We start from the raw sequence: 21,089 nt of genomic DNA, 5'->3' as shown, positions 1-21,089 counted from the left end.
AATACATTATCTGTCTACAAACCCAGACTGTATTTCAGAAAACAAAAGAAGCCTCTTCAATGAATTTGAGGGACCAGGAGCTATTAAAGGAACAGTTCTCATATGCAGCAAAACCATGTGTGAACAGCAGGAACATTTTTCCTCCTCATTTTCCACTGATTTCTTGCAGTCTCCCCCTGCCCCAAGATTTTCCTGGACATTTTAGACCCAAATTCTTAAATGAGATCTCAAGACTATCTCAGGAAGTTTCCTTCTTCCAGTGCTATCAAAAATCAGGACCTTTTCTTCCATCTTAAAACCATTTGAACTTCCCAGTGATCCCAGCACTTTTCTGCCCCTGTATCATCACAGCTGTCCTGATGTGTAGTTGAAAAAAACTGTTGGGTGAGGAAGCCATAACTGGACAGGAATAATCATGAAGCACTGGGAGAAGAACAGGAACATTCCTACAGAAATGTAATCCATCTCAAAACTGAAAAACCATCCCCTCCTTTCCCCTCCCTTTCCCATTAATCACATGTAACGTTGCCACACCCCAGTCAGTCATTCTGTGCACATTAGGCCAAAGGAGAGAAAACTATTTCCACAAGCTGATGGGATTTCCTCTCTATATTTAAATTTTCTCTACACATTCAAATTTAATGGTACTGGCCCCAGTGTTACACATGATGGGGCAAGCTGGTGACACACAGACCTCTGGGTTCGACCCAATGAAACCACAAAACCCTTGAGAAGCTCCAAACATCCCCACTTGGGATCTGTGAGCAACTTTACTGCTGAGGCTCAGTCCTGCAGCATCTCTGACTCCAGCAGCAGTTTCTACACAGAGGGCTTCCAGAACCAAGCTTTCATTTTCCTGCCATATTCCTTCAACAGCAGCACTCAGCTGTCGAAGAATAAGTGAGATCAGCCCCAGTGAATTCTGGAGCTGCTTTAACTGAAGATGCAGCTCAGCTCCATGCACACCCAGGGAGATATTCAACCTCTGCAGAGGGGGATCTGTGGGGCTCTTCCACCACACTCAAGTGCTCCTGTGAAGATTTAAGTGGTTTGAGCCCCCCCAGCTGACCCTCAGCACAAGCCAACATCCCCCTCGGAGCTGAAGGAGCGACATATAAGGACTGTCCCCCTTTTACACTGTATTGGAGCAATTATAAAAGTATTTTCCCATGCAAAACAAATATGAAACAAGAAGTCATGAAGCTGCTCAGACCTCTGGAAGGTTGACCAGTTTTCCTTCTCCTGAACTGATAATCACCTGTGCTCAAGAGGCTGGGCGGGTTTCGCGTGGTCACCTCTTGTCTACCTATTACTGCTAAAAACGAGCAAAATGGTTCCCAGGCAGCATGCACAGAAAAAAAAAAAGGGAAAAAAATAAAAATGTACCTCATAATGATTATTATAGTTCCATTCTTTCATTTGCAAGAACTCACATTTTAAAGAAAGAAGAAATGAGTATCAGGAGATAAGGAACCATTAATGAGCCCTCTGCCTTGGTTTCAATTACACTGTGAAATTAATTTAATGCACTTTAAGAATACAAGAGGTAATCACTCTCTCTTGGTAAGAGGTTACAATTTTCTCTAATAAATTGTCAATATAAATATGTTGCTTTAAGACAAGGAGAACAAGTCAGTTAATTCAGAAAGAATGGGACATATTAAAACAAATGCTATCAAGGAAACCAAATGGCAAAACCAATAAATAAACTGTCTGAATGAAAACTGTATGGCAGAGAGCTGGTAAACTGGGGTTTAATTAGAAACTTATTTTTAAAGAGTGTTTTATGCTAATGAGATGTATCGAAGTGACTAATGCTGTGAAAGATGACATTACTGCAGTAAGTTAAAAAAAAGAGGAGTAGCCCATGTGAGGAGGGAAGTGGCAAGAAATCTGAGAGCAACGAATCTGAAAATAAATACACACGTAGATACAAAAGGTTAATAATGTTTGTGGATTTCAAACATGCTGGCAAAACGTGGGATGGGCTGCACAGACTGGACAAACGCAGGGAGCTTTCTGATGGATCTTCAAATGGCACCACAGCAAAGGCTGGCAAGGAGTCCCTGCCACCAGCCCTTCCCACAGGCATCAGCCAGCTCCTGTATGGGAGCACTGGATGGAAGGAAATGAGCTCACAGATGTGCTGCCCCACGTCTTTTAAACACGTGCTGACCCCGTCGAGGAGCTACCAGCTCTGCTTTGAGGGATGCCATGACCTGGTGCTCTGAAACGCTGACACTGCCCCCACCTCCTGACATTTCAGAACCCCAAACAGAAAGATTTGAGAGCTTTTTCTTGCTACCACAAGAACCACATTCATCTAACCAGAAGCAGCACACAGGGAACCATGCAGAGAGTGAAGCCCCAGAGAGCTGGGAAGCAGCTCCTGCGTGGAGCTGGGCTGAACTGCAAAGGGGTCGATCCAAATGGCCTATTTCTTGCTAAAAGAGAAAACTGGGAAACCTCCAAAACTTTCTGTAATGGACTAAAACTCTCTTTTAAAGAGTTCTCTGCTTTCATTTCCTTGGTGTTGAGGCAATGGGACACACAAAGCAAATTGGCTCCCAGGCTGCTGGAGGAGCGGCAGCGGAACAGCCTCGTGTGTCTCTCCAGTAATTAAAGCGACTCAGCTTCTGAACAGGTGCCTTGCAGCAACACCCAAGATGTGTTATAATCCCCCAGTAACACATGCCTAACACATCTCACTGCCTAATTACTCCCACACTCACGTTTAGTGCCCTTGTTAATCCAGCACTTCAAGAGAGTACTTGCCTTGCTTAAACACGTCTGGATCCTAATCTTCCTGTCACTGGTGTAAATCAGGACTCATTTCACTAGTGTTAATGGAGCTGCTGCAGTGTCAAGAGTCTAGGAATGGAAAAATTAGGCCTAATCCCAAATGAGCATTTAGTCTGGCACCAGCAGTATGTATTTATTTTCTTGCATCAAAACAAAATATGCTTTTTTCTCTGGTTCCAACTCAAAGCAGAGCTTTTAAGAGCTGTCAATGCCATGATTAATCCTGACTCCAAAAAGGGTGGTTTTTTTTCCAGATTCCTACAGAGACACCACAGTGGTATCCTCACTAGCAGCTCTATTGGTTTTGTTCAAGGCAGACTACAGGTTTGCTCATTGTATCCTCAGCAAGACAGCAATGCAAATAAAGGTGAATACAGGGCAATGCCATTAAGGATAATCAATATAATGAGCAGCCAGAAGACAGCACAGACACAGTAGGGCATCTAGAACATCCCAGATATCAGCCTTTGATCAGGACACCAGGTAATTACCGTTTTGAGGGTGTCTGTGCACTGCCACACAGCAGAGAGAGGGCAGATACAACCCCCCTCTTTCAGGGGCCGGGATGGGCAGTGCCTGAGTCCTTCTGTTCATATGGAGTTAATGTATGGTGGGAATTCAGCCTCCTGACACAGGGAAATCTGAAACTATGGGAAAGCTCTGAACCACATTGTTCAGCTATTGCTCAGCAGCTGACACTGCCCAGGTGCCAGCAATGGCAGGGACTGCTGTCTTACCAACACCACAAATTCATTTGTGAGCTGCAACCAGCACTGCACCCCTGAAGAGCTCAAACTGCATAAAATCAGCCCCAGCTGGATATTCCAGTGTCCATGCTAATGGTCAGGCCCTGAGAATCACAGCATTGCAATTCAGAGCGAGGACAAGAGGAAAAGAAAAGGCATTTCCACAGAGATTTCTGCACTCCACGTACAGGAATAAGATATCTGCCCATAAATCAAAAGTGATATGAATTGAGACAGCGACAATGAACACTAGAACTACCATCATTTCTTGTCCTTTTCCATTCATGTCAACAAAGAAAAATCCTCAAGAATAATATCACCAAAAAGCAGTGGCTCTAGACATCCTCAGGCTCTACCCATCTCTTTTGTATCTCTCATTAAATTAATATTAGCAAGAGATCATTTTTAAAAAAAGATACAGCATTCAGAAACAACAGAAGGAGGGTGGCTTATTGACTACTCCTGGTGACCTAACAGGTTAATGAAAATTAAATCAGTTTGCAGAAGTCAATGGAAGGTCAAACACCTTTGTGACACTTTTCTGAGGTACCCAAATCAGACAGTGCAAACTAAAAACCCAGAATGGGATTTTCCAAGCTATGTAATTTTTTATTTCCCTTTGAATAGTCACAGAGCAAATATCTTTCCTGACAGCATGACACCATTCTTCCACCAGCTCCAGAAAAATAAATGACTGAAACAGGAAGAACTACAGGTTTCCAAAAATTAATTAATCCAGTATCTCTGATCTCATGAGGAGGCTTCTAATCATGCTTTTGTAAAACCTTGTGGAGCCACATTTCACCCATTCTTGTCTTACTCAGTCCTGCTCTTGCCCTTTCTACCACCAGAAAGCCAAAATCAGGTATTTGAAATGGTCACATCACTACCAGCTGGAAAAACTGAGAGAAAGGAGACACATAGACTGAGACACATAGAATGTTTGTAACCCAGAGAATGAATTAAATAAAGATTTTACAGGGAACTTTTAAAAAGGAAAGGAACAAGAGGATATGGGGAGCACCAGAGCCACAGATGAGAAGGAGAAAGGGGAGAAATGGCTCATCCTCCTTGTGTTTCAGTGGTGACACAACTTCTTACAGCCCCACCAGTTTGTGTATCAGGTTTCAGCAGGGAAAGCAGCTGCACCTGCCACCCCAGGGCACAGCTTCCAGGGACAGCCTGGCATGTCTCCATAGGAAGATGGAAAAAACCCTTTTCTGCTATCCAACAGAATGATAGATGGGGCTTCTTTGAGCCCTCCCAACTCCTCTGCAAGTGCAGGTGCAGAAGGGATCAGCAGAAAGCGCCTTGAAGTCATCAACCTCTGCCACAAGGAGTGAAAGGAATGGAAAAAACGGGATGGTACCTCAAAGGATTTCTGGGTACCTGCCAATTTTGGTGAACTGTCAAAAGCCTCCACAGGCAGCAATGCAGGTGTCTGACATTCCAGCAAGGCAGCAAGAGCACAAGCTGGCAACCCTGTATTTTGGAACTGGAGAGTCACTTGTAGCAGAGCCCATGGCAATTACTCCAGCATTTCCTTACAGCTCATTTTGAGACTGCAAAATGTGTTGGGGGAGATCTTTTTACAGCTATTCCTCTGTGTTACAAGTAAATTGGTTTCTGACATATTTTCTGGCAAAGTAGCCCCTGGGGTGATTCTGAAATCTTCACAGGAGTTGTTAAAAGCAACTGTGAGCTCCAAGAAGGAACTCAGACATTGTCACTGTTGCTCCCTCAAGAGCTACACCCCGTGAACCAGCCTGGGGCTATTTGTCTTGGGTTTGCTCAGTTTGGGCCAGTTTGGGCTATTCTGAGCCAACCACAATGAAAATAAGCAATGCCCTCTACCAGTCTGTTGAATTATACCTTGAAAATGGTGTGATGTAAGAATTGTGCCCTGGTGTGTTCAAGGTGAGGCTTATGGGGGATCTCCTCTTATCTGCTTTGTACAGTTGCAGAGAGAACAAATTTAATAGGAACTTAATGTCACTTTTCCAGTGATGTTCTGCCAACAGCAAGAACAGTCCTGAGGACAGAAAAGCTGCTGACAGAACAAGGGAAAGGAGGAAAAAGATACCTTGGGTTAAAAAAGTAACAGAGGTCACAAATACAGTGGAGTGGTTCTGGAAATTGTTGTTCTGCCTTTGTAATCTTCCTTAAAAGAAAAAAAAAATAAAAGAAAGAGGCTGGTTCTTTGGATAGTAACTGTAATCAAGTTGTGCCACCACTGCAGTTTTAACATTACTGGCATTGTGCTTTGCAGGAAAGAGAGAGACCCAACGTACCTTTTGTTGCCAGGCGGACACAGTTGATTTTTGTTTCCTGAAAAATAAAAGCAGAAAAAAAAAAAACATATAGGAAAACATCAAGGTGTGTAATTTGCCCATCTACAACAAACACACATTCCTTTAAAAAGGTACTAAAAAAAATACGCATTTTTTTCTTACACTTCATGTTTGAAAAAAACACCAAGTTTTGATTGCAGAAAACACTCCACACTATTGGACTTGCCTACAGCTGGTTCTCTAAATGTTGGGAAGCTGAGAGTGACAACACGTTTCTCCACGCTCAGGGTGTGAGTGATGGGTCCCACGTAAGTGCCTGATTAGCTAATAGAATCTACCAGTTAAATGACCTGCTCTGTAATAGACTGACAAGCTCTGGGTCAAAAGTACATGCAACTGTACATCTAATTTTCATGCACCATTACTGCAAATTTCGCAAATTGGGTATTTATTTAAACACATGGCAAACAGACACCGAGGCAGTCATCTGAATATCCCAGCTCTGTGGATGTGAAGCCCAGCAGTGCTGTACAGCTGCCTCTGCCAACCCTCTCCACTGCAGCTCTCCCTTGCAGAGCTGGGATAAAACCCAACCCTTGGTGTTCAGTCCACCTTGGACTCTGCAGGGCCGCAGGAATAGGAGTTTGGACGGGAACAGCGATGTTGTGTTTGGCTTCACTACCAGCTCAAACAGGTCACCTCCACTGCAAACACATCCTTCCTGCTATCCCCAGCTCCTCATTCCACAGCCCTTCTTGGCAGGGGTTGCTGTTGTCCAACACACAGTTTGCATCCAAATGGGAATGTGTTGCTTTGGTTAAAGACCTGGCAGTTGCAGGGGTTTTGGAGCACTTTGTCTGTACACGCTCTTGTACAAGTCTCAGGTGTAATGAAGGCTGCATAAATTACTGTGGGTAACAAAGCTGCATTCATATGGATGCTGTGTGTGCTCTGGAAACATCAGCCCAGCACTGCTGAGCACCTCCTTCCATCCTCAAACAACTGCACAAACCCTGGGAAAGTCTGAATTGGAGAAAATCTGTTCCATCTGTGACAGATTGACCCCGGCCAGAGCAGACACACACACAGCCCCATTGTGCCTTTCTCCTCACACTTACATTGCACAGAGGAAGGGGATTGCAGGATCCATGCTGGGAAACAGTGGGAATTACATGAGCAATTCCCTCTGATCCCTTTCTGTGATGCCTCAAGATACCAGCCAGCCACACTATCTGCATATAAGCTGTGTGTAGTCTAGAAACAACAGGATATCCAGAAGAACAAAGTCTCCCCTTGATCTTGCCCTCAAACTCTCTTCAGGAATTCCTGGATCCCCAAGGACAATCCTTGTCTACTAAGGACATCCTTTCCCAGACATACAGCTGGGTCCAGAGTGGGACTCAATCACTGTTATCCCAGTAAACCAGAGACATCTCTAGTGCACTGAGCCCTCTCTCCCTCAAAAATCAACTTCCCTATGCAACCACTGGCACTGCAAAGTCACCAGAGCTTTACACAGAGCTCCCCATTCCTCTCTGCCTCCTGTGCAATCAGTTTGAATGGCCATTTATTCTGGAAATTCAAAGTCTTTATTGCAAGTGGTGATCTGTGAAGCAGGAAAAGCACAGCTTTGTTTTCAGAGCACACCCTCCACACGTACTGCTGGGAACTGTAAGACACAGAGATCCTGAGGTGGCTTCTGATCTACAACAAGGTGACCTGGAAAATCAGTGATGAAAAGCAAAATACAAAATATCCAGACAGCATTTTTGCAGCATACAAGTAGGTGGCCACTTGCTGATGTTTTGTTGAGGAAAATTTTCTTGGGTACTTGTTGCTTTCTCCTGGCTTCAAAGTGGAACAGAAAGGTGGAGAAGTTAGTCAATGTTGAGAAAAGTGGAGAAAACTAAAAAACCAAGGTTTGTTAGTGGTGCTGGAACTGATGTCGTTTGAGAATGTGTGTGTTCCTGCAGGACACCTCCCGGGGGGTGATTTGGGATGACAGGATGCAGGCTGGGCTGTCTGCAGCTGCATCCACCCCTGGCTGCTTTTAGCACAGACAAGCACAGCTCTCAGGAGACCATGACCTGGCACTGCCAAAAGCAAGGGCAAGCACTCGCTGGAGGAACCAGACATCTGGATTTCAGGGCTTCATTTCAAATTGCATCTTCTGGGAAGGAAAATATGAAAGAACTCACACAGACACCAGGCACTCAGCTCCTGGGGTGCTAAAGGTTAAAGACCTGAACTTAGTCCATATTCCTGACTAGAGCTGATTATTCCATTGATTGCCATTAACCCTTTCATGGATCACCCTACTGCTCATCTCTTTGGTGTCTCATAAAAATAAAATCTCGTTAAATTTACTCTATTTTTCTTTGCTTGGGGCTGAGAATTGTAAGTTTGCATGAACTTTTCTACCAGGAAACAGAATAAATAAATACACTTTTTTTCCCCAAAAAAACCCCCAGTAAAACCATTGTCCCACAATCATGTTTGTTTTCTGAAAAATATTACTTTTGCTTCAGACAAGGTGCTTTCCTCTACAAAGTAAGATGCTTCTCTTTAGCCACTAGCAAAACAGGAATAAACAATGCAGGTAATTCTCAATAATCCATCCAGACTGCTTAAAGCAAGGACCAGAAAAATAATTAAATAAAGGGCTAATAATAGAAGTTTTAGAAAAACAAAACCAATTTCCCCAAAATTTCAGTCTCTGTGTTGCTTCTGAACATTCTTTAAATGCTGTGATACTTAATTCCCATTTTATGATATCACTTAAGTTTTACAAGGCCTTGTAAGTCTACAACAATATTAGAGATGACCTGAGATCCTGCATATTCAGCTTATTCATTTCATATTATGGCTGAAGTCACAGGAATAATTTAAATTAAGATGCCAGTAGCACTACTACTTTGGCTCTATATCTCTGCCAGGTTAAGGCAGAGATTTTATATCCAAACAGCAACAGAACAATGCAGGCATATTTTAACTGAGCTCCTGGAATAGGAAAACACTTCATGAATATATCCTGCAGCTCTTGATCCAACTTTCTAGAGCTCTTGATCCAACCTCCATTTTCCAACATGCTCCATATCCAGAAAGCTTAGTGTGTAATAAGCCCATCCACTTGTTTACTGGAACATATTTGTGTCAATTTGTTTTCTGGAACTTCCTCCCATCTGAATAAAAGATGGTTATGGATTACCCTCACTCAGGGCTGAACCCTGGCTGTATTTTTAAGCCCACACAACATGAGGTCTGTGTTTTGGAGTCTGTGTTTGAGCCTGTTCCTGGAGGGAAGACCTGGACCTGCCATCAGCATGACCTGGGAACCCTCTGGAGAGCACCCAGGCTGTGCTGGGGAGCTGGGCAAGCCCTCTCTGCCAACACAGCCTTGAAGCTGCACATCATGAGCCTGTTTTAGCATCCCCCTGGATTTTCAGGGCTTTTTTAAACCTTCTTTTAATATAGCTTGTTTCTTCCTTTTTAGAAGCAAAGGAGCAGCTGCTGTCCACCAGTTCCTGAGGTTCCTAAATGCACATTTCACTGAAGGGAAAGGGATGGTAACAAGACAAGTTCTGCCTCTGTCTCTGCAGTGTTTGGATGGGAACAATTTTCTGCAGGAAAGGGCTCTGAGGGCAGCAGGACATATGTTTATGTGACAGCTGCGTCTTCACAACCTAAAAGGGCACAGGAATTTTTTTCCCCCCTTCTCTTTTAAACTGACAGCTTGCTGTTTACAGACTACCAACAACAATAAAAGCAGCAAAGCTTTTTCATCCATCTGTTTTCACACCCACCATTTTCCCTTTCCTTTACTATTATTATGACTTTACAGCAGTTAAACAGTGAAGAGCCACCTGCCAGCACCAGTGGGACCTGCTGTCCCCAGAAGCACCACTGGGGCTGCCCTACAACAGGCAGTTTCATCAGGCAGCTCAAACTGGGCACAGGCAATTTTAAGTGCTGCTGGGGCACAGACCAGACAAATAATTATCACTCTCCCACTTAGCCTCAGTTTCAGCTGTAGTTCCCTGCATCCCAGAGCTACACATGGACCATCCTTGCTGGCAACATGATTCCCACAGGATAGAAACCATGGTTTTGTCCAATGGACATCCTGAAGGATTAGTTTTGAGGTCCTCAGCAAATTGGGGAGCTCTAGACTGTGTGTTTCTGTTTTATCCCATTGAATCCAGTGGTTTGCTGCCTTGAAATAAATCATGTGCATAAGTCTGTGCAGGGTCAATGGACTCCCCTGTAATTCCTATTGCCAGCTCTAGGAAACTGCAAGTTCCTCCCAGAGTCGAAGCAAAATCCAGTACTGCCTTTTCAATTATCAGCTATTTTTATTATCTCTGTCATTTGGAGAAGAGAGGTTTAACAAAGTGCTTAGGGCTTTCATTATTTCCAATAGGAAGTTATTCCCATGATCTATAGATGATCTTGAACATCCCACTCCTCTCAACTTCTCAAATGTGAGGTAGAGTTGGAGGGTTTTATTTACATCCAGAAAACACTCAGGTCCACATACTCTGGTCAACCAGATATGGAAACAGGGGCTTACAGGGACTGAAGTGTTTTCACAGCTGCTTTATTTCTGCCCCAGCAGCTCCAACATGAGATTGAAAAGGAGTAAAGGTAAGTGGACAAACTGTACACCCAAAATCTACTGAACACAGAGCTCCCCAGAGCTGGTTAATACCTCACAGAAGCAATGCAGGCAGCCTTGGTGCCATTTCATTTTTCAGAGCAGGGCTTGTGCTGAACTGAAGTACCTCCCTGTTTTTTCCCTGGCCATCTCCACAGGGATAAATGCCACCTCTCTGCTGGCAGCTCTATCCTCACCTCCAAAATGTCCCAGAAGAAGAATGTTGTGTACTGTGAGTAGACCTGTCAGCATCCAGAAATCCAGCCTGAAGTCCCCTGACAATAATGAGCTGCCTGGCTGTGCATGTAGTACAAGTCATTAGAGAGGCAAAAAATCAATCAGGATCTCTGTGGAGTCCATCATTCCCTCAAAAAATAATATTCTCATTGATTCCTGCCGCGCTACTTTTCACAGTTCTGGGCTGAAACATCAGTCACCTGTTGGACCACCAGGCTGGAGCAGCAGCTGGCAGCACCTCCCACATCATCCCAGCTGTGTTCCACAGGCTCCTGCTCATCTCCCAGTTAGAGGAGAAACAGCCAAGAGTTATTGATTGCAACTGGGCTGTCTCAGATTCCATTTTAACTCAGTGAGCTGAAATGCGACTCCAGGAAGGATTTTTTAGGGAGCTCTGGTTTCTGAGCCGCTCAAAAATTCAGGCAGGCTTCACACAGCAGCCAAAAATTCCCCCCATCTGAGGATGCTGCTGGATCAGTAGCCAGAGACTGTCACCTGCAGTGACCCAGATAAAGAACCTGGGGACAATAAAACCTGCAACGTCTCACTTGGATTATTAAAGCAGTATAAGGATAAGAAAGGATAAGGAGTAACACAGTGTTGCCAACCTGGCCTCACCTTTCAGAGGGATAAACACTGGCAGGGCTGGTGTTTTGAAAGGGCTGAGCTCAGGGAGGCTTTTCAGAGGAGGAAACCTTCGTGCTCTGTCAGGCAGCCTTCTGTGGCACCAGGACAACCAGCAAACAGCAGATAACTACCTGGATGGCACCCAGTGTGTGTGGGGATCCTGCCAGAGCAGAGCCCAGCTTTGTGCCACCCCTTGTGCTCACTCCTAACAACTGAGCAGTAACTAACAGTGCTTCTCATCCCCACGGCTTCACAGCCTGGGCTGTCTGCGGCCCTTTTCTCTTTTTCCCCTGCCTTTACTTCTAACTCTGACACATTTCAGCTCAGCATCTGGCTTTCAACAGCCCCTAGGAGGGAAGTTCACGCAATTTGGAAGTGGTTGGTGTAACAAAGCTGACAACCATTCTGTCTCACACAATGTTCTGCTCAGTCCCCTGTCTGGAGGCAGCACCACATTGACCAAACTGCACCCAACTCCCCACCAGCCATCTCGTTCAAACTCTCAAACAAGCAACACATTGCGCAAGAGGAGGCAGAAAAGCTCGGGATCTGCTTCTGCAGCAATTTGCCACACTTGTTTTGCATCCAGCTGTTAATTATGTTCCTTTCAGTGTAACAATCCCAGCTAATGGGTGCAGAGCAGACGGGAACACCAAATGAGCACAGCCCTCAACGTACAGAGGAGCTGGAACAATGCAGAACTCCTGTAACACTCATAACCTCCCCCCAATCAAGTTTTTTGACCAAATACATACTGTTTCTTCAAATTAAGCTCTCCCCAGAGTCCTGCAATTCCAAAGGAAGATGTTCTGGTTCACTGCACGAAGGCTTCTCATTGCAGGTTCCAGGGGTGGAAAGAAATTTCATCATTCCACAACTGTCAGTGATTAATGAAACTATGGAATAGCCTAATTAAAAAATGAGTGGCAACATTCTGCTAAGTTTTTCATGTCTAAGGGAACATAAGACTCTGTTTTAACTGTGCTGAATTGTTATTGTTTCAGATTTTTTGCAGATGTGCATTATCAAAAATCACAGAATGGTTTGGGTTGGAAGGGACCTTAAAGCCCATCTCATTCCAACCCCCTGCCATAGACAGGGACACCTTCCATGAGACCAGGTTGCTCCAAGCCCCATCCAACCTCCCCTTGAACACTTCCAGGGATGGAAATGCCACGTTGCAGCCATAACTCTCAGGAGGCTTTTTGGAGACCGTTGGTCTTATAACCTGCTCAGGTTATAGATGTAAGTGAAAACCCAGAACTCTTAGACACAAATGACACAGGTAAAAAATTCTGGGAGTGAAACAAAACTTACTATTTACAGCTGCAGAAGTCTGGATGCAAATTGACCCTAAGGTCTGAATTGTGGGGGTTCACAATTTTACCAAGAAACAAAAAGGATCACAGCTGCTCCTCTGAAGATCCACGTTCCAGTCTTGCAAATACCCCTATACTTTTAGCCATAGCACTGCACTTTGAGGATATATAAGCACATACTGTAGAAATATAAATTATTAATACAGGAGGAAATTGCCTTTCTCAAAGAGGAAATTACTGCATTTGGCAGGATACCTCTTATCCAGTCACAAACTGTGTGTTGTTGCATAAAGACTCTTTTGATTAACTTATGCTTAAAAAGCCCTTTACAGTCCTGTTCCTATTATCATCCTTTTTGGAGTCTTTAGCACCTGATATGTAGGGTGGGCTGCAACCTGCCAGCTACAGAGATGCAGGAAAAGCAGGAACCCCCCCATTAGTGCTGCCTTAATCCAGAATGCCAAGGGAAGCCTATGTTTCCACTCATACAACCATTGATGGAATATTACATTGTACTTAAGCAAATAAAAGTTTCTTCTTCCCTGGGGATCCATTCACTGGCAATTAACTATCACACATGGGGGAACTAACCAGGAACAGACACATACACGTATTTCACCATTTCCTTTAGAAAGGCAAATCCAAAATTGAATTAATTGAGGAGTGCTGGAAGGAAACTTGTACTGACTACAAAGGAAACCAAGGTGAAAATCAGCACAGTGCTGAAGAGATTTTGTACTTGTCAGGCACACAGCTGAAGCTGTGCAGGAGAATGGTGATAAAGGAAGGTAGTGAAGCACAAAGATGTGCTGTGAACACTCCCTGGCACTGCCAGCTGTTAACCATGCACAGTCCTCAGTGTTTTGGGTGTCAAAGACACTGCCCCAAGTGGAGACCAAAGCCTGCCCTATTCACCTTTGACTATTTCTCTAATGTTGCTCTTTTAGAGGTGGTGTCTTAGAGAATTTACCTGTGCTAAAGTAAGGTTCCTGAAAGCATGGGAAAACATGCTAATAACACACTCTGCCACCCAAATTGATGATGCCATGATAATGCTCCAAGACTTTTCCAGAGGCCAGAGTGGCAAATTGTACCGTGTTATGTGAGGATGAAAAACAATTCAGGGATCAAAGGGGAGGAAGGTGGATGACTGCTTAGGCTGCATCTGGCCTGTACACTGGTAGCTGAACTGACCTGAAACAGGAGGGTTGGAAGGATAGAGGGTTCCTTTCCTTGACTGGAAGAGCAAAAAGAAGCCTCTACTCTTCCTGTGGTGGAAATGTGATCTGTCGTGGCATTATGTGCATGTCATTTGAGTCTGAGAGTAGGACAGACATTTCCTGGGCAGTCTCCATCTTAAACCAAGTATCACAGGGTAAATATATTCAAAAATATAGCCCAGGGTATTCAGGAGGAGTCAGACAGACACGTACATGGCCCCCACTGCACTACGAGTCAATGGAGCTGAAATTCCCAACCACAAGTTGCATCATGATTCATATCATAGGTGCAAGCTAAAAGGTAACAAATTCATAACATCTCCTCCAAAATCACAAGCACTGTGAACTGGAGACTATCAAAATATTGCAGTTATGCCTTTTAAAAGCACAATGGCCCCTACTCTGACATTCCTGCTTATGGAAAGATAAAAATAGGATCCAAATTCTGAGCAACTCATTTAGTAAATCACGTGGCAATTTTTACAGAGTCAGGCTCCTCAGCAGATTTCTCACTGGATCTAAGCATCAGAGAGGGTACTGAGTGAAGGACAAGTAATGGCCTGCTTGATTTTCATCAGATTTCTGTAAGAAGGTAGTAAGAAGGAAAAGTTAAATTGGCATCCGATCGAGAAGGAAGGAGAATGGTGAGCAGGACAGACAGAGGTGGTCACATGTACAAACCCAGCTCAGTTTTCTCTGCACTTACTCCATTGGCCTTGCTAAGTGCCTGGAAGTATATGCTGTAGCTTTTCAGGGGAGAAAGTGGAGCGTTCCAGTAGCCATTGTAGGTCTTGTTGTCGCCCACGGTGAAGGGCTGTGTGACAGGAAGGTTGATGGGCTTCAGCTCAGCTGCAAAGTAGTGTGGGGAGTCCAGGCTGGAGGCATTCTTGTAGCTCACTGGGACAGAGAAGCACTCAATGATGTCTGCAGCTCTCCTCGCTTTCTGCAGCTTCTCCTCCTTGACAACAAGCTGATAAACACTAGAGGGGAGAGAGGAGGGTGAGATTAGAGCCCCAAGAGCCTTAAATATTGAGAATGTTTCCAACAATAAAAGGAAAAGAGCAAAGCCAAGTAAGAAACACACAGCTAAGGCATCTCAGCAAACACAGCTCTTGGCACTCCAGCGACAGTGCCCACTGAAGTCACTGTGTGGGCAAAGTGCTGCCCATGTGCTCTGCTGGTTCAGTAGAGTTAATCAAGATACACCCTGGTGAAAGTCAGAGTGGATTTCAGTCATGTCACTCTTTAGGAAAAGGAGTAACTTATAAAATATCCAGTCTAGAATGAGTTTTTTGTGTGCTGAGTACTGGAAAGCAGATACTTTCTCCTTCAGCCACCAAGCTGAACCATGAATTGTTTGCCTGGGTGACTGAAGTAGAGGAGAGCATCCGTGGTGTCAGATCCCTTTGGAAACAGTTTCAGGGTGTGAGAATCAGTTTAGATCAAAAAGACTCTCACATCTTCTAAGCATATCACCTTTTTTGGCCCTTCCTCTTATCTCCATGTCCACATATGGGCACTCCCCCACATCTGGGTGGGGAGGCCCTGGCACAGGTTGCCCAGAGAAGCTGCCCCATCCCTGGAAGTGTTCCAGGCCAGGCTGGATGGGGCTTGGAGCAACCTGGTCCAGTGGAAGGTGTCCCTGCCCATGGCAGGGCGTTGAAATGAGATGGTCTTTAAGGTCCCTTCCAACCCAAACCATTCTATGATCTATTTTTGGGATATCCTGGGATATACAGTTCCCTTCCCAATGGCAAGTCTTCTCCTACCCTTCCCCCCCAGAAGGCTGGTTTATACACTGAGGAAGTGGCTTTATAGCTCTCTCAATCCACTTTTGTTTTAAGAAACAACAACAACTCTTCATATTCTTTCCAACACTCTGAAATGTTAATCCTTTTCGATTCCTGCTAGGCTTTTGGCCATTATGATATATAATAGCAATCTTGTTATTTCTAGCTTACTATTTCAAGCTCAAAGAGCCTGCAAGGCATTCAAATGCATCTGCTTTTATTTTTTTTTTTTATTTTTTTTTTTCCTCCTCAGGCAGCTCACAAAGCCCTGGAGTTCAATGCTGCCACAGCCCAGGCAGGTTTACTGCCTGTTTAACACCACTCACCCATTTGACAAAGAGAGATAGGGCTGCAGTCATTTTACTTTGTGTCAGGCTATTCAGATGTGCTGCCCTCACCTGTCTGTGTCAGGCTGGGCCTTTGTTCACTCAGACAGGGGAGATCGATTAAAAGATTGGGAACAGCCCACAGTGGATCATTCTCAGGCTCCTTGTTGCAGGAAGACTGGTCTGGAAAATTTCTAGCATAGCAATAAGTCATCAGTGCTCCTGTGGGAAGCAAAGTTCTGGCACCTCCAAGGAGCAGGAGTGGAACAACCCCCAGCTTTGCTTTTGACTCACCAGCTCCTGGTGCCTGCCGGGATCTGGCACAGGCTCTGCCGCCAACGAGGCGCTCAGGGAAGTTCTTGGAAACCATTTGGCTCCCACTGCTAGACACAAAACCAACTAATCTGCACAAGTACAACCGATTTGTGAATTACTCAGGACTGAACTGCCCTTACACGGCGGCTCTTGGCATTTACTGACGTAGCAGGAGCAGCAGCTGCATGGACTGCAGGCTTAATGATGTCCTGTCAGCGCTTTGGAAAACTTTCCGCATCCTACAGTTCATCAGAGCCTTTAATAAAGTATTTTAGACCTTCTCTGATATTTATTTTAAAATAAATAAGCAGTTTTTTCCAAGTAACACTTTTAAGTATTATCACTGAGGGTGCAGTGGGAGTTGTAAGCACAAGCCTGTTTAACACAAACCCTCTCCTCAGCTTTACCAATAGCAACCCTTGGCTTGCTGGTTTGGACACTGTTTACTAACAGTGTATGTTCTTATTGTGACCCTTCTCTCTGGCAGTAATAATCTACACTACTGGGAAAGTTTGTAATTTTGTTTCTCAGCAATGGGCAAAATTGTAGCTGACATTTTTTTGGGCATTTGCCACACGCCTTCTAACCTAAAACCACTCGGTTTCTTTTTTATCCAATCCTAAACACTTGTATTTTCTGGTTATAGAAAATGTTTCCTTTAGGTATATACATAAATATATATGTATAAACATATATTAACCTCCTTTTTGGAGAGCAGGAGTTCCCTTGGGTTCCCTAAGGGTCACATTCATTCTCTTGGTTATCTCACTTGCAAGCCAAGCCTTTGGAGAAGGGGAAGCTCCCAGGGACATGAACTGCCAGGTAACTGAACTCCTTCCCTAATCAACAGGGCACTTACACCACTGAAGATATTCTCAGTTTCCCCCTTGACAATTCCAGTACATGTTCCACCAGTACAGGCACTTTTTTTATCATGAGCAAGAGTTTTGACACAGAGCCTACTCACAGATGCTTTTCAAACTGAACCTAGTCACAGATACTCTTTTGCCTCTATTCTTTCACATCTTCTCTTTCCCACTTAGCCATTAACACCCTTCTTCCTTTCACAGGGATAACCTGCTCTTGCAGTGACCTGAAATTTTACTTTTAATGTTTATTCTTTTGAAATGAATCCAGGTGCCTCTGGAAGCACAACAGTAACATTCAGGAGCATTCAGCTGAGATGTAACAGTTGTCCCGTGTGTGTTGAAGCTAAAACCTCATTCATCTCCTGCTCAAATACTGCCTCCTTTTCTCTGGAAGCAGTATCTGAGCACTGCTGTCATTGCTCCCTCTGGTTGAAAAACCTACTCTGGTGACATTTAGGATGGGTAACTGAGTGCTTTTGTACAATTTTTCTCTTTGATGCCCCAGCTCACACTGACTGACACAGCACATTCATCTCTGTGTGCTTCACCTGCCTGGCGTGGGGACCATCACCCTTCAGCCTCACTCTTTGCTGAGTCTGGTACTGGTCAAGAGTCCACTCTCAAAGGAAGTGGCCAAGTGGCCAAGAGTCTGCCTGAGTTCAAAGATTACTTTGGACTGAAGATTATCACCCTGAGCACTTGTTCCCTTAGCAAATGATTGCTCTGGTCTCACTTTCTGATGTTCTCATACCAGTATTTTGACCTGTCTAGATGCTCCAGAAGGGCAGCATTCCCAGTTTCCCCCAGCTGGCACACAGACTGGTACAGACTCCTGTTCTTTTTTCTGGCTTTGTTTTGCAGGTTATGCTCTTTGTCTCATGTTTGGCTTCTACCTAGGAGCAGAATTTCCCTGCCTGCCTTTAGGGCATTTTCAGACATCAACTTCTCTGCCCTAACCAGTGAAGTGCTGCAAAGCACAGCAAGTGCTTCCACTCCTGCATTGAGCTACTCTTAACTGTTTGCCTTTTCACTGGAGAAAAAACCCACCAATCCTACATCCAAATGGAATTGCTGTGGGAATTCTGAGCAGCAAATGTCCAATTACCTACCCTAAAATTTACCCAAACCATCTGCATTACTACAACAATCCTCAAAAGAGTAAAACTAATCCAACTTTGCTCAGAAGAAGGAACTTGCTATGATACATCACAACTCCTAAGACTGTGGTTGGGCACTAAGAATAAACTCAGTGAGCAGGATCTGCCCTTTTGCCCTGAAAGAGCATCTCAGCTGCAATCCCATCTCTGGGTCAGGGCTGAGCAGGGCCAACCATTTGCAACTTGCTACAACTGACAATTTTGTACCACAGCAATGTGATTACAGCCAAGGGAAAGGAGGAGCAGTTATCCAAAAAGTGGTGCTAAAGGGAAGCATAAAAAACCAAGTGGGCAATGGAAATAGAGAGGAAATGTCCAAACTATTTTAATGGCTTTTATTCTGGCTACCTGGTAGGCAGTAACACGGATCTCCTGGGGCTCTCCCCATCTCAGGCTTCAAAGCTGCTGCTTCCAGCCCATTTCAGCTAACATGGCTTTCCTGGCAGGAATCAATACATCAGCTGCAAATGCCCAGCTGGATTCCAAAAAGTTTCAGTTTCATACATAGAAATTATATTAAGAGACAACAAAAGCAAAGCATTAAAACTCCCACAGTAGATAACGACTTCAGTGCCAATGAAATGAAAGATGGCACAGTTTTTACTACATTTCAGTTTTAAATATTTGGCCACATTTGGAAACGCTGCAATCAAATCCACACATGTAAGTGCTGCAGGGCAGCAGAAGCAGGGGGCTTGTGCTCCCAGTTCCAGGCTACCCCATAAATGACATGAGGGGACTGGTTCCCAAACATCCACAAGCTCTGCTCTCCAGACAGCTCTCCAGGGATTCTCAAATCTGGGCCACAAATCAAATGCCTGCCTTCCTAGAAGGCTGGGGAGCTGACTGCCCCGTGTGCAGCTGCACACTCTGATTAGAAAAGGAGGCCAAAAGTCAGTTCCTCTATAAATTTCAAAGGTCTTAGATAGATAAATCCACATCAATTTAATAGAAGCTTTTTAAAGTTTTTGACAGCTCTGTTGTAAATCACTGATAAAAGCACCCACCATAACAGGCCACAGCACAAGTGTTGTCTGCAGAGGAAGAAAAGGTGCCCTTATCACCATCTGCAAGGTAATCTTTTAAATTATGAGTTCTCTATTCAGCTTGGAAAATCAACATTCCAAGTGACAGCCTGTTTCTGTGATGGAGATCTCTCTGTTTGCCTCGGGCTTCTCCTGCCCCTGCTCTTGGTTTCCTTTTGAGGATGGACTGGGGCAGCATTTGTCCACAAATCCAGACAAGTATTTAATCCAGTCTCAAGTTCTGGATTAGGATGTGCATGAATGTGGGGAGGGAAAGCTGAGTCAGAGCTCTCCATAAAGCATCCACCATCTGACTGGTGCACTTTGGTGTCCTGCCATGGTACTTACCAACAAGGTGAAACCTTCACTATACCCTGATAACGGGGGGGTATGAAAAGGAATATGATTTCTTTCTAACCTCACAGTGATCCACTCATCTGAATTATTAAAGATTAAAAGAAACAATGTTTCAGCAGCTTAGTACTCCCTCTGGACCAATCCTGTTACTAAACTTCCATATCATATAAAGATTTAATGTATTTTCATTTAACACATAAATTTATTATCAGCCATTTACTATTTCCAATAATATTTTCTCCCAGGGAACACAGAGCAGTGGCAATCAGTACAGCTTGATCTTGCAGTGCATTTTTCAGCAGACCACTGTGAGCAGGTTCTGTTGTTCATCCCACAGAGAACTGGAACTTCTCACTTCTAGTTCAAATGAACACATCGCTGTCAGAATAACTGGCTGACAGGCTACAGGAAATAACACAGTACCAAAGGGTAGTGTTTTTCTTGTTAATAGCTATTTTAATTCAGAGAATGAAGGACAAAAAGGAGCAAATGAAGTAAGGGTAGAAAAGACTTGCACCCCTCCACAGCTGTGCCATCTCAGACTGAAGGCACGTGGGATGGAGCAGCTGATGTGGAGCAAGGCATTGAATTCCCACTCTTGCACCTATTCTTTGGAGGTAACAGATCCACCATGTCCAAAAAGGCTATCCAAAATCATGAATCAACCCCAAATCCTGCCTGATCAACCCACAAGCATCACTGTTGCACTGAGATGAAGAAAAGGCATCGGGTGCATATGAACAGGAGCAAAGGTACAACAAGGAGAGGGCCCAACAACCAATTCAGCTTCTTTTCCCTTATTAACAACACCAATATTTTTAAGAAGAATGCTCTGTGCATTGTCAGCACAGTGTTTCAAAACCTCAGAAGGGTCACACAGAAGCCCCAGACACTGAAGTGAGGCCTCACCACAACAGCCCTGATACCACCCACCCTGGTTATTTTTTTAAAAGCCACTTTTTTTAATTTAACAGTGAAACCACAGAATCCAGGCTACAGATCCACGGTTTTTTTCATTTGTTTTTCCTTTTAACTTATGATCCTGTTAAATTTGTTTGAGGCAATGTTTGTCTACATCCATGAAGGTTTGTCATGTTTTTTTCCGACAGTACAGAGCCCTCTCCCAGGATACTGCAATGGGAGAAGGTTTGATGGATTGCCTGACACCCACATTTAGAATTCACATTAGCTATTGAATGTGCATATGCTTGTTTTATAGCCAAGCTGGTTTCAGTGATGCAAACTGAGACAGGAGAGCAGCATCTTTATTTGCTCTTCCTTAGAGATATCAAAATAAAAGCCTGAATTCTACCACACGAAAAATAAGAAATAAAATAATGGGAAATCTGAAGAA

General features: G+C 44.2%; 1 protein-coding gene across 13 annotated transcripts in view; it reads right to left on the bottom strand.

Annotated features, from left to right (window-relative positions):
* The window catches only part of PTPRT (protein tyrosine phosphatase receptor type T), a 448,309-nt gene that overhangs the window by 77,288 nt on the left and 349,932 nt on the right, over positions 1–21,089 (bottom strand). For 9 of the 13 annotated variants that reach the window (XM_032704671.1, XM_032704672.1, XM_032704675.1 and 6 more), the window contains exons 12-14: positions 14,603–14,876; positions 5,840–5,876; positions 1,259–1,315 (exon numbers count right to left, since the gene is read on the bottom strand). In XM_032704671.1, coding sequence (XP_032560562.1) covers positions 1,259–1,315; positions 5,840–5,876; positions 14,603–14,876 — 368 coding nt within the window. The remainder of the gene's footprint in view (positions 1–1,258; positions 1,316–5,839; positions 5,877–14,602; positions 14,877–21,089) is intronic. The other 4 variants (XM_032704676.1, XM_032704681.1, XM_032704683.1 and 1 more) reach the window with 1 other exon arrangement.

The sequence above is a fragment of the Chiroxiphia lanceolata genome, chromosome 17 (assembly GCF_009829145.1).
Source record: "Chiroxiphia lanceolata isolate bChiLan1 chromosome 17, bChiLan1.pri, whole genome shotgun sequence".
Taxonomy (NCBI): domain Eukaryota; kingdom Metazoa; phylum Chordata; class Aves; order Passeriformes; family Pipridae; genus Chiroxiphia; species Chiroxiphia lanceolata.
This window is presented reverse-complemented; position numbering and strand designations above follow the sequence as displayed.